The 13,972-nt window shown below is 41.8% G+C and overlaps 1 protein-coding gene across 7 annotated transcripts in view; it reads left to right on the top strand.

The window, feature by feature from the left end:
- The window catches only part of LOC120454558 (zwei Ig domain protein zig-8), a 54,203-nt gene extending 43,430 nt beyond the window's left edge, over positions 1-10,773 (top strand). For 2 of the 7 annotated variants that reach the window (XM_039639960.2, XM_039639952.2), the window contains 7 exons: positions 2,996-3,120; positions 3,799-3,888; positions 5,109-5,276; positions 6,710-6,844; positions 6,907-7,120; positions 8,396-8,507; positions 8,574-10,773. In XM_039639960.2, the coding sequence (XP_039495894.1) occupies positions 2,996-3,120; positions 3,799-3,888; positions 5,109-5,276; positions 6,710-6,844; positions 6,907-7,120; positions 8,396-8,507; positions 8,574-8,592 (863 nt within the window). In that variant the 3' untranslated portion in view covers positions 8,593-10,773. The remainder of the gene's footprint in view (positions 1-2,995; positions 3,121-3,798; positions 3,889-5,108; positions 5,277-6,709; positions 6,845-6,906; positions 7,121-8,395; positions 8,508-8,573) is intronic. The other 5 variants (XM_039639997.2, XM_039639987.2, XM_039639977.2 and 2 more) reach the window with 5 other exon arrangements.
- The last annotated feature ends 3,199 nt before the right edge of the window (positions 10,774-13,972 follow it).

The following is a 13,972-nucleotide window of genomic DNA, read 5'->3' as shown; positions in this document are numbered from 1 at the left end:
GTTAGCATAGGAACTATATCGAGCTTAATAACCTACTAGTCTTGTGTAGCTAATATAGGGTGTTTTTTTTAGAGGTATAGAACTTTAAATTGCAATAAAACAACGATGGATTATTCGATTGACATGAATTTTATTGACATGAAAGATAATCTTGTGGCATTACATTTTAAATATGATTTCTGGCATATGACCGCCACGGCTGGCTCGGATGTAGTCCAATCTGGACGTCCAATTTGCAATGACTTTTTCCAACATTTGGCCGTATATCGGCAATAACACGGCGAATGTTGTCTTCCAAATGGTTTAGCGTTTGTGGCTTATCCGCATAGACCAATGACTTTACATAGCCCCACAAAAAGTAGTCTAGCGGTGTTAAATCACAAGATCTTGGAGGCTTATGAAAAATCGGGAACAACAGCAATCTCGTTTTGGGCCCATTCGACGAATCTACGCCTTGCTTGATGATCGTTTGGTTTCAATTCTTGCACGAGTTGGATTTTGTAAGCACGCATGACGAATTGCCAAACCAAACTGAGAATAAATCACTTGACAGCTGTTAAATCGGTCGCCATCTTGAACAGTAATGCCAACTTAAAGTTCTATACCTCTAAAAAAAACACCCGTTATAAGGACGTCAGAAATGCTTAAAAATTTCGCAGATTGGATACTTTTTCATTTCTTTTTTGATTTTGAAAAATTTGGATACATGTAGAATTAAATTATTTTACTGTCACCTTAAGGCAGCCTAAGAAATAATATATTTGCGGAAGTGGAATTAGTAATACTATTTTATTGAACATAACGTAAACAAGTTTTCATTATTTACAAGAATATATATTTTATATATTTCGATATTCATAGACAACTAGTTTAAAGAATTAGGAAATGGTTGGAGTTTTTTTAGTCTTCTCCTTATATTCTGTCGTAACAGTCGTCTAGCGAGAACATTTGAGTGTCGGTTCAGCCTGTCTTCGTAGTTCTGAGCTAGCGCTTGGATAACGCCATCAACCTTCTCTATTGTCAGATTTCTTTCTATGTCACTAGCAGTGTTGTACTCTGAGCTAAACGGATTTTGTTTATGTGTGATTTAGTTGCAGCTTCCATAAACTTGAAGGCCATAGCTTTTGATAACATAGTTTGCTTCACCAATGTAGCATGACGGCCGAATTTTAGTTTACTGTTCAGGATGACCCGAAGGTATTTAGTATGAGATTTATATACCAGCACGGACCAAGTAGCGTTATATTATACAGTATTTTAATTGGTATTGGATAAATTATAGGAGGAAGAAGACGATTTGCGTGAACAAGAAGGGAGGTATCACCAAATATGTACCACGGACGTATTCCGTGGAAAGGCAATCTGCTTAGCACTTCATACAGAAACTACTATAAAAACCATCAAGCTCGTATTTAGTATTCCGTTTTCGTCATTTCCCAGTTTATTTTGTCCTTTGCATGGCCAATTGTCCAAGTCAAATGATAATCGTGGATATATCTGATGACGAAATAAATAAGTTCGAATTTGGTCAATCAGAACAAATTTGAAATCAATGCAGCAGGCCTTGACGTCACTGCGGACTTTGGTCACATAAATAACATGGTGGCGCACAAAGGACAATCCCAATACATATACGTCCAATACATATACGGCCAATACATATACACGACCCTCGCACACGCAGGAGCAGTTCACTCACAGATACCGTACATCTGCGGTATTGCATACGCATGCCTAAAGTATGAACTATAAAAATTTACGAGGCAATAAAAGTGTAAGCTCGCTCCGCTGTATTTTATGGCCGACAGCCAGAGGTGGGCGATTTGGCCAACGACACGGCGCCTTTTGCGCTGTTTGATCCCCTTCTCGACTTTTAGCACAACGAATTGCAAGCCGCCAAGGCTAAGGAGTCCTAGAGTTTTCGGGTTACGCTGCCCGATTGATTGGATAAATTCCTTTCCAGAGGCCTCTCACTTCACAGCCAGGCACACACATCTCTTGAGCACCCAGCGAGTTAATAGTACCCGACCTACCTTCGGATGGTCGTTTTGCAGAGTCTCGAGCACGCAGTATAAGAAATATTAAAAACCTATGTGCAGTCTTGCGTTAATTTAATTTTGAATGCCAAACGGTCAGCTGCACTACTCGACCACGTTGCCTGGGCAATCAAAGTTTCCTAATTATAGTAAAAAGCAGATAGGGACCGAAGTGGCTCTGATTAAATTTAAAATTTGAAAGGAAGCCTCGGTGATTTTTTAATAATCCCAGAGCCGCATATTAATGGCCATCTTGCTGGTCGTCGTAAGCAATGATGGCATCCAGATTATAGTTGCAGAAGTTTTAAGCAAATATTATTTTCTAAGTTTGCCCGCAAGAGCTTCTCAAGAAATTAAATCTTACCTGTGAAAAGGGCTAACTTTACTGTTTTTCTCCTTCTATATCCTCATTAAGTTTCAACACAAACTGTTGTTAAGCTTGGTTTAACTAAGAAATGCTTTTGTCAGGTCCAATGATTATGATTTGTTTGGCTTTTCTTTTGCGCTCTTTTAAGTTCAAGTCCCAAAATACCGGATAACACATATGCGTTACGCACAACTTAAATACCTACACTTTGAGTTTAAAAGTTCGTAATTCTGTTTAGATAGAAAGATATATGCATATGTATATTCATATATATATATTTATATGTTATATGGGGAGTCTGACTTACGCATGGATAGCAAAGCCTAAACAAAAATATAAAGTGGGCTTAGGAAAGCGGGAAAGTAAGTATTTTGACCTGCTTGGAAATGGGATAGTACGTGCCGCGGGGCCAATCACATTAATTTGCTAACTGCACCACCCCAGACAATTGTGCTGGTTACTTTCGAATGGCGTCAACGGGATTTGGAGGCAAGAGAGCTACCAAGAACCTGACTTTAACACAATTTGTGACTGCACTTTCCACTCTGCAATTGCGTTTGTCTAACGCTTGTGGCTGCATTTTTTATTACAGATCAAAAGTCAATACTCACTGATAACGATTGGAAAAAGCTATGGATGCGCGGCGGTATAAATGGCGATTCAAAATTGGATAATAATCTCGACTCGAGCGACAGTCCAATGTTTGAAGACAGTGAGGTAAGTCCCATTGACAGATAGCGTTCTTCCTACGTCCGGACGGATTTAACAAAGTGTTATTCGAAATCAAATTTAAATTGAATCGCCTGCAAGCGCAGATGCTGCGACACCCAATTTTCCAGCCATAGCAAACACAAAAGCCGCTTTCGTCAGCAAAACAGTGTGCTCTTTCCCTCCAACACGTAAATGCCGGATCCGAAAAATGCAGCAGGACCCAAGGCGAAAAAACCGGACCACTTTCCCAGTATAACACTAATTACCAGCACGACGGGAACGAGTCCGATGTGATCTGGACTCCATTGCCGGGACTAATTAATCTTTAGTGCTTATTTATAATTCATTCGCGCTGGCTTCGAATCTAATTATCCAAATGGCAGGCGCGCCGCAACCACCAGACGCCCGGTCCACGAGCACCCACACCAGTCAACCTCTCTCGTCCCAGTCGCAGTCGGACCAAGTAGGTCCGCCTCTGAAGTACTGAAGTGCTGCCCGGACCGGTTCGTGGATCCTGGGCAGGCGCTGTTTTGCTGACTAATTGTGCGACTTGGATGCGTTTCGCTTTTTAAACCACCTCCTTCGGCATCGTAAAAAATGAACTTTTAACTTTTTGTCTTGTATTCTTTCTCTCCTGCTCTGTTTCTTTTTGCCGCCCTTCTGCGAATCTTCCTGCTCCAAAAGCTGATGGCGCACAACACCACCGTCCAGCTGGGTGGCACCGCCTTTCTGGTCTGCAAGGTCTCCGGTGTGGACAGAGTGGGTGTAAATTGGGTTTGTTTTTGTCTTTCTAATTGTACCTCGTCGAACCACGATGTCGGCAACGGCAATGACATTTCTCTGTTCTGCTCGGTTCTGTTCTATTCAATGTGCACGCCCTGCTGTTCCTCAGCTTGCCCAAATCACAATACTCCATCCTGACTTGTCCTGTGTCACATACCCCACGTCCCACATCTAAGCCCGAAACCCAAAGTCCTCTCCGCCTAATCCCCTCCCGCATGCCTTGCATGGAAAAGCGCTTTGTTTAGTGGCAGCAAAATTGAATTCCATCCGAGCCCAGCGCATGAAGATGGCCAGGATATGCTGCGAGCACAGCTGCTGCTGCAATTCTATGTGCATATCGTATTTGAGATATTTTGCACCATTTCCCATTTTACCCATTTGCGTTTTCGTTTTCGTTTTCATTTCATTTCCATTTCATTCTTCTGTCTAATTATATGGCATTTTCATTCGCCTCTTTGCTGAAAGCGGCACGCAAAATTCTAATTTGTTAAGCAGTCAAGCACAAACAACCGCGGAAACGTTTGTTTCAATTTAACGAGCATTAATTACGGCTCCTTTTATACACTTTATGCGGATGTATTGATTTTAACCAAACATGCGGCTCCGAAACACATAGACGCAGCGCAAATTGGTTTCCATATGTTGCCGCGCCCACTCTTACGCCCACAAGCCGACGAAAAATATTGAAAAAGGTTTTGATATTTTGTTTTTTTTTTCATTTTACTTGTAAATTTCTTTTGAGTTGCCGAATAGCTTTTTGCCATCCCCACCTTAACGCCCACACAGCCAATTCCACCGATATTCCACAAAAATGTTGAAATTTCTGGTTCGGGTTTAATTTATTTAAGCATTTTCTGAATTTGCCTGTTATGAACTGAGTGTGCACCGGCCAGGAACATTAAAAATAGCTTATCCACTTGTAAACCAATCTCGTAATTTAAGCCAACTAGCCTCCCCCCAGACCACCCACAGCCCCGCGAAAAGACAATGCGGCGCGGACATTGGTGGTGTGGTGTGATGGTGCTTGCACCGTGGGGCTTTTGAGTATTTTTTAATTACATTTCGAGTAATATTCGCATGTTTCGCTAATTGCATGTGCTGATCTGTCTGTGCTGCCTACTTGTAGTGCTATTAATTATCCGTGTGTGTAGTACTCGATTACCAATTAGTCCGGTCGTTAATAACGCGCCCGCTCGGGCTTTCGTCAACAGAACCAAATATCTTGGATCCGCCGCCGGGACTGGCACATCCTGTCGTCCGGGGCCCAGCTCTACACGAACGACGAGCGCTTCGCCATACTGCACACGCCCGGCTCCAACATGTGGACTTTGCAGATAAAGTTTGTGCAGCGCCGGGACCACGGCATGTACGAGTGCCAGGTAAGTGGGAATGGGAACGGGAATGGGCGTGTGCGTGGGAGTGCGCGTGCGGGAGGACGTGGGAGTCGTATTGGGCGGCCGGGAATGATGGCTCCATATTTTATGCATGAGGCGCAGTTGAAATAAACTAAAGTCCATTTGCATATGCTCTCGTTTCGCGTCCCTGCGTTTCCCTGCACGAGAACGTTGAGTTGAGGTTTTCGAGCTTTAGCTTTTCCCTGATTTTACGTCACGTCGATTTGTTCTTTTGCGCATGATTTAATTGTAAAATGGAAATGAAGTTGTGTATGCAAAGGTTCGATTTAAGGCCACCGCTCGCATCCTTCTGCTCTGGCCGGGTTCTCTTTAGCAGGGAAACTTCCAACGTGAATGTCAATCCGTATTCGAGTCCGATTGGGAGCGGGATTGGGATAGTGCCGTTGACATTGACGAGTCCGTCAGCGCATGTGAACGTCAGCCAACATTCTGCGCCGAATTTGGCCAGAAAACGGGTCCGGATGACCCGGACCCCGACACATGCGGGCTCCTGCAAGAAGCAAGGACTTCCATCTCACGAAGTAATTTACAAGTAAGCCCGAAAGTCATGAGAATGCAAATAGGGAAGGTGCGGAGTCGTGCAGGGGTCGTGCAGGAAGAAAAACAGCTTAGAGGGAGACTCGGGAATGGGGAAACAACTAACCGAAAAGCAACAAAGTTAGACACTGCTGAAATGGACACTTGACAGCAACTCTGTTTGTGCAGCAGCACAAGTGCCATTCGCCCTGCTTTGACTGCATGGATGAGGGGCAAAGGAAGCGTGGTGCAATTTCACAAACGTAGTTTCAATTTCAAAATTGTTTGCATGCAATTTCAATATGAGAAGCCGCATGCCAGAACAAACCAGTCAGTCACCGAGTCAGGCTCAGAGTCAGTGGGTTGGGCGATGTCGCCTCCGGACTCCTGTCTTCGGACAACGGGCTGAAGACCTCGCAATACGGAATACAGAATATGGACTATGAAGCTGAGCAGCAAACGAGAGCTGCATGCAAATATGCCGAAATGGTTATTTTCCTACTCCATTGCGGCAGCGGATCCGGAAAATCTGCAGTTGAAATCGCTGCCTGCCGGATATTTTGGAGAAGAGCTCCGAGCTGGGACGTGTAGAAAGCGCTCCACTTATATAGAATCCGTTCGTTTTGTTTCATTTTTGCTTGCCAAATTGAAATTGTTTGATTTGCATTTCAATGAGTGCAACATTTCTTGCACTCGGAAGGTTTTTTCGGAACTAGCTGGGAAAAAAGTAATTCTTGCTCGCAGTTTGCAGAAGCATTAAGTTTCAAGTTGATTACGAATACCAATCGCACTCAATGGCCACACTTGCTCTTTCCTCTCCCGTCTCTTCCATTCATTGCTTTCCCGGACCATCAACCATAATATCAAACACCAACACACAGGTCTCGACACCGACAGGCATCATTTCCCACTTTGTGAATCTTCAAGTGGTTGTTCCAGAGGCATTCATACTGGGCTCCGGCGAGCTGCATGTCGACATGGGCTCAACAATTAATTTAGTTTGCATTATTGAAAAGGTAAGTCGAGAAGTGAGTTGAAAAGTCCGTACTCCGGTCACCCCATCAATTTTGTGCCACAGAGTCCTACACCACCGCAGTACGTGTACTGGCAAAAGAACGATCGCCTGATCAACTACGTCGACTCCCGTCGGGACATAACCATTGAGACGACCCCGGGACCACGCACTCAGAGCCGTCTGATCATCCGGGAACCGCAGGTCACGGACTCCGGCAACTACACCTGCTCGGCCAGCAACACGGAGCCGGCGAGCATCTACGTCTTCGTGTCGAAAGGTATGCTGTATTTGTCAAATTATGAAAGGCGAAGTGTCAGTAGTGCAGCATTCCCAAGTTCGGCTTAACAAAGGCATTATCCACTACGACTATTTTGCTCAATAATCAAATAAGAGAGAAAGCAAAAGTCGACTTCCTCGAATCTAAAATAGAGTGGGCTCGACAAAAATGTTCTTGGCCTATCAGTAGAAATTGCAAAGAAAGAAAAAATGTCCTATAAAGTATAGATAATCTTAATCAGCATCAACAGACGAGAGATATTATATGAGTTAGTTTAAGCCATTTGCCATTTTATTCTCCACTGTTCTATATACACTATAATTATTTTTTAAATATACTGATATAATCAAAATAAAATGTATTTACATTTTCTATTACTTTGCACATGGACAGACGGACCTTAATCCGTGCAAGATAGGATTAGGTCCGTCTGTCAATCCGTCTGACGATCCCCCTGTACGTCCGTCCGTCTGTCCAAATCAACATCTAGATCTCAGGATTTTAATAAGCCAGAAAATTGATATTAAGCATTCAGATTCCAGAGACATATGTAGATGCTGCGCATCTGATGTTGCCGCACTCACTTTAAAGCCCAAAACTGCGACGCCCACACTTCTGAGAATAGTATTAATATTTTTAATTTTCTTGTTTTTCTTGCCAATTTCTATAATGTTTAAAAATATGTCGAGCGCACTTCCACTGGCTGAGTAACGGTACGCGTTACGCGAGCAACTCGACTATTGCGTTCTCTCTTGTTTTATAATGCATATAATATACTTTCTTATCAAAAACGGATATGATCAATTTTCTTAATGATTTTATTTTTAATCTTTACAAACTTTGTATTTGAAAAAAATTAAATGTCATTTTCCTCGTTGGTAATATTCATTTAAGGACCATAACAAAATATTCAGATATTTTAAGGAGGCTTACACAAAATAAGTGCCCGTGATATTTAGTTCTAATCGATGCAGATTTTTAGTTTTTCATTATAGAGCCCTTGGCTCTGCCAAACCTCGTCAAACTGCGTTCCTTGTAGTTTTAGCATTTAAGTACACATCGCACGCCTTTTGATAATAGTGATAAGCCGTGTAAATGAAAGTATGCAAATAGCGCAACCTGCAGCTTATTAAAATGAAAATACGAAATGCGGCGAGCGGGCAAAATGGAAATGCGCTGCACGGGTGTTGGTGCACATAATTGCATTTGCCTGTCTGTCGCTTAGCGAATTCTGGCTCTAATTCAAATTCCAATTTTCCCCACTGCCACCTGCAGGCGACAATATGGCGGCAATCTCGCGTCGGAAGACCTCCTCAGCCGATCGCCTGACGCACATATTTAGGTCGATGCTGGCGCCCTGTCTTCTGCTGAACACGGTTGTTGTGAGGTGAGTGGTCCAAGCTGATATCTAATATGCAGTGATGTGAAAGTCCTAACCTCCGACCCGCATTAGACATATCTTTCTGACCTAAGCGGACCTTCTGTGCGGCCGAGGCGAACGGAAGGACGGCGACAAGGAAATCCTATTTAAGCTATTTCAGTGTTAGAACTATGGCTGCCGAAACAGAGTTAATAACTGAATAACCCCCAGTCTAGGATAATTGCTAAGCTAAGCTCAGTAAGAGATGCGCACTCAAGTGTAAAGATCATGTTAAGCCAATCGTCGTGTGCATACACTTGCGAGTGTACTTAACTTGTTTGTGTGCCAGACAGTTACCCGTACATCTAGACCAGTTTGGATAAGAATTGGCTATGTTAATAACCTTGTTCCCGTTGATTTTGTACAGTATGTTTAAGGTTTTCAGAGTTTGTAAGTTTCTTTTATGAATAACGCTCGGTTAAATTTCCTCAAGCTCCTGGGTTACCGTCATCGATGTTACGTATATGTGTAGTGCACTTTTACTTGTTCGGTGAGCTAAAAGCAAAATCTTATTTTATATGCCTTTGTTTAGTCAAGATCAATGCTTTGCAACCCAAAAATTTGAATTTGTATAAGTACCCGGTTTAAGGCCATTTGAAGAAGTATATACATATATATATGTTTGAACAAAAACACATTAAAACGATATTATAACTGTTACTAATGGCTAATTAAAAACTAAGCAAAAAAGCAGCAGAAACGTCCAACACAAAAGACGGCATAAACAACCGGGACGATATTATCGTTAACGAGCATAAAAACGAGACCATCAACTCCTATTAATTAATTATGTTATTAAGTTTGTATATACATTTTATTGCACTCACAAGAGCACTACAAAGTGTGCCGGAAAATTTATTTAAATTGTGTAAATAAAAAGGAAATCATACAGCTCCAACCACAACCCATTCAGCTGACTAAAAATGTGCAATATTACCCATATTACTAATATTACCCATACAGCCCAGGGCCCGTGGACAGAATAGGGATGGCGAGCTGGAGGGAAATGAGGTGTACGAGAATGCGGACACTTAATGGGCTTTGAAACTGTCAAAATCAAGCTGTAATTAATTGCAAAAGCACAAAAGAGAGAGTCGAGCGGGCTGGGGCAAAACCCTAGCCATAATGTGGAACAATGGATAGTTTAAATTCGTCACTCTGCCAAATCGGAAAATTGAAAATAATTACTTAGCAAGCAGATATCTAGCATGGTAATATAATTAAATTCTATACATCGTACGTGAATTCTGACCTGGCACTGGCCGGGAACAATGTGCCGAAGTATCTTATGGAACTCCAGCGCTTGTGCCCCGCCTGTGCCGCCGCCCTGAGACACCTCAATCATGAAACAAAAATCTACGTAAAATATTATGTACAACTTCTCGACTGTTAAATAAACTTAGGCTGGCTCCATATCGGCTGCAGGCTGCACTTACGATAGAATACAATATAGAGGATCCGCTCCAGTTCAAATTGATGTGTTGTCAGACCTAGCCAGCCTAGTAACTATCATTCGTTCAGTGTCGGTACGTAATTTACAAACAAAGAAACAAGCAAACAAACTGTAAGGGACGGGACACCATTTGAAGTTTGAATACATTCATTAGAGCGAACCCACAGCAAACCTAAAATCGTAGCTTAATCATTAATAAACTATTGATAAAACAAAAATACTAAGCGATGTCACACCCTCTTTGATGTGTCTGTATGTGTATGCGTATGCCCAAGGCCCGTTGGACAATTTAAAGGTTAAAGTTATTCAATTCCATTGAAATATAATGAATTAAACGAAGGATTTAGTTGATTTTTACTGTTAAGCATTTCCACTGTAAATATTTTGTACTTACATATGTATATCGAATGGCCGGTAATGGGCACTCGTCAAATAATGAAAATCACAAGCGAAAGCAAAGAGAAATGGTGATAGGTTATTGTACTCTTTGTGTGGAAACAGCAGAAACTAAACAAAAGCCCATGCCCATATAGGATCATCAAGTTGTTTTCAATATAAGTGCTCGAGCAAATAATTGTAAAATTTCAACTTGCAACAATTTGACGAATATGAATTTAATAATAGTACAGATATGAATAAATCCACATAAATCCAGACCTACATTGTGCTTGCACGCACAAATACAAAGAAAGTGGGCGACAGAAAATTCCAAAGCAGCAATGCGTGAATAACAATACGAAAGCATTGAAATAAATCAAGTGATTATCATTGAAAAATAAATGTAATTTAAATAATAACTATGCAAGCCACTTCTCATTTATCACTTTTGCGATAGGGGCTTGGAAAAGGGGTTTCGGTAAGTTATCCAACAGGGGGCCGTAACCAATCAATCAGCAAACATCCCTACAAATGCCGAATCGATGGCCATTGTAAGGACTGCTCTTCAACACGCCATAATTGGACTCCATTGTTGACGCAACACACACTGTAGATTGCCTATTTGACGAAGTTGCCATCTTTTTGGGGCGGTGCGCCAATTATTTTTTGGACGTTTTACTCAAGACCGGCAGTTTACTTTCCGTCAACATTTTATTCAGAGTTCATTTCGCAGCGAACATGTTGCACTTTGGCACCCGCCAAAACCCGTGCCACGAAGTTTCCCCAAAGTTTGCCGAGTGTGTTTGTGAAATCAAATGCATTGAACGCTGCCGTCAGTCCCGAGAAGCAAACTTTTGTGGCCACCAAAGTTTTTGGCAAATCAAATGAACCCCTGGTAAATTTGCCTTGCACAAGTGCCAACGCGGACGAGGGTCAATGGGTGGAGGCTCAAAAGTAAAACATTGAACTGCAAAAGTAATGGAGACTTTCAACAAGAAATTATAGTGTACACACACCGAGAAAGTCCTGCCAAGCCACTTGAAGCGGGGCTGAACCAAGACCGCAAACTCAACGGCGCATTTCTTCAGTGAGGGAGCCAAATGGGCGAAATTGGCTGTTGACAGCTCCGAGTTGAGTGTGTCTAAAGACTTCGACGTTTGGAAGATTGAAAACTTTGCCATTTTTATTTTCGATTTGCCGTTTTGATTAAAAAGTTTAGCATGAAAGTCTAAGTCTCGAGCCCTCCCAATATGGAAGTCTAATTTCAGCGCCAGTCTGCTGCCTTCGATGAACTGATATTCTGCGAACGCCAGCACCCATATGTGCTATACATAACACATGCAGCCACACTGTGACAACTGTAATTCAGGCTTTTGGTCGCCTGTTTGCTTAAAAGCTCAGGACTCACCATCAATATATGGCTAAGTGAAAAAATATTAAATAATCGAATTTTACGATGCATTAAGTTTGATGGCTGACAGGATAACCGAAACCACATTTACCGACACCACAACTCTTGTGTTCAGCTCTTTCGAATTCACCATTAAATCGCTTACCTTTTCATTTATTGGCAAAAACGATTTTTTAGTTTTACGACCAGATATCTCTGCGCTTAAAACTCCCGTCCAATCTTTAATTATAGATTTAATTTTTTTTTTTACATATTTTCTTGAAAATTTCTCTATGCCAACAACATTTTTCTATATAGCTACTCTACCTCTAAGCGCTACTAATAGTTGGATAACGAAAAGCTTGTGCTCGAGAAAATCGACTACAGCGTTTTCTTTCTGTTTATACCTAATGCATTCGAAAGATTCGGTTAATTAACTACTCAGATGATTAATAAATATTTTTTTTACACTTTTGACTGGTATACCCTTTAATTGTATAATATAATTCTATGTTCGTTTAAAAGTATGTAACAGGTAAAAGGAAGCATTTTAGACCATATAAAGTATATATATTCTTTATCAGGATCCAATCCGAGTCGAAATGGCCATGTCCGTCTGTCCGTCCGTCTGTCTGCCCGTCCATATGAACGTCGAGGAGCAAAAAAACTTTTTGCCACGCCCACTCTAACGCCCACAAACCGCCCACACTTCCGAAAAATAATTTGATATTCTTTCACAGTTTTGTTAGCCTTGTAAATTTCTCTCGATTTACCAAAATAATTATTGCCACGCCCGCTCTAACGCCCACAAGCCACCAAAAACTGTCAGTGATGAAGTCTCTCCTTCGCACTTCCAATAGCTGAGTAACGGGTATAAGATAGTCGTGGAACTCGACTATAGCATTCTCTCTTGCTCTTATTAGGAAAGCCATAGAAAAGCCATTATAAAACCATATAGAAATATTTATTTTAAAATGGGAACCGTACATATATTGGAGGCACTGAACTATAGCGTTCCTTCATGTTTTTTAATTCATTGGGGAGAAATAACAACTTGGAAAATGTAAGGCCACATTAATCACAGTTGAAAGGACTAAAGTGCACAGAATAAATTTGCAAATACTTGCAATAACTGTAATCAACACACTTGCCAATCCCACATGGCTTGAGCAAACAGCAACATAGTGAACAGAGCGAAAAACAATCATTCAAATTGCGCATACGCTCCATGGTCACAAGGTATAAGCTGGTGAGCGCGTACTCTACTTTTTGAGCGACGGCAGTAAGTCATTGTGTTTTGTACTGATGTTAGAAATTATTGTGCATTTCTGTAAATCTGTGCCACAAATGCATGCTACCCGCGCTGCGTTCCGTGTTTTCCCTACCACTTTTAATTGATTGGAAAATACAACACTAAAATGCATGCAGCTCAGCTCCGTTCAGCTACCCAAAAGCCCGCCCGTGGATTTGACCTTATACCTCTCTTTCTACATTTTTATCAATATTTGCCTTTTGAGCTTCGAGTTGTTTTAAATCCATGGTTGCCCCGCCCGTGCCCACGGCAATTGTTTAAAAGCTTTTTCAATAAGGTTGGCCACATTGTGGCGAAAGTTTTGCAGGCAGAAAAATGCGCATATCTCGTGTTTAGCACTTCATATTTATTACCTGTCGAGTGCACTCAAATCACTTGCAGCCGTTGTTGGGTCATCGGGAAGGGCATCGGTTAGGGGCGTGGATGGGCGTGTAGGGGATGAGCCGGAGTGTCTCACTCGGGCAGCAGTTGGCCAGCAAAAGTTTAGCCCTCCACTGTTTTGATAAGCATAATTGATGATGCAACCGTGCACAGCATTGAGGAAATAAAAAGTGGTAGCAGCAGCAGAACGTCGGGTAGCTTTGGGAGTAGGGTGGGTATGTGGCGTGAGCCCCCTCATAAAGTAAAGCCAAAAACCATATACAAGCTGACTATCCCAGTAGCAGAAGAAATATTTTTTCACATATTTTATTGCACATTTGAGTATTGAGAGCAAGTGCTGAAAAAAGTTATCATCATCGGGATTGGCTAAAAGTGCATCATCACGTCTATGCCGTAATTCATTAGGACGCATATACTCTTTCTCGGCCCTTTTGTGACCCTGTTGTTCAAGACTGATCGGCAAGAGTCGGTCCCAAATGGCAAGAGTGGAATAATTAATGAGTTGAAGCAAGCGGAGT

Source organism: Drosophila santomea, chromosome 2L (genome assembly GCF_016746245.2).
Source record: "Drosophila santomea strain STO CAGO 1482 chromosome 2L, Prin_Dsan_1.1, whole genome shotgun sequence".
Lineage (NCBI taxonomy): Eukaryota > Metazoa > Arthropoda > Insecta > Diptera > Drosophilidae > Drosophila > Drosophila santomea.
The sequence above is the reverse complement of the archived record's forward strand: the minus strand, read 5'-3'. Positions and strand labels throughout refer to the sequence as shown.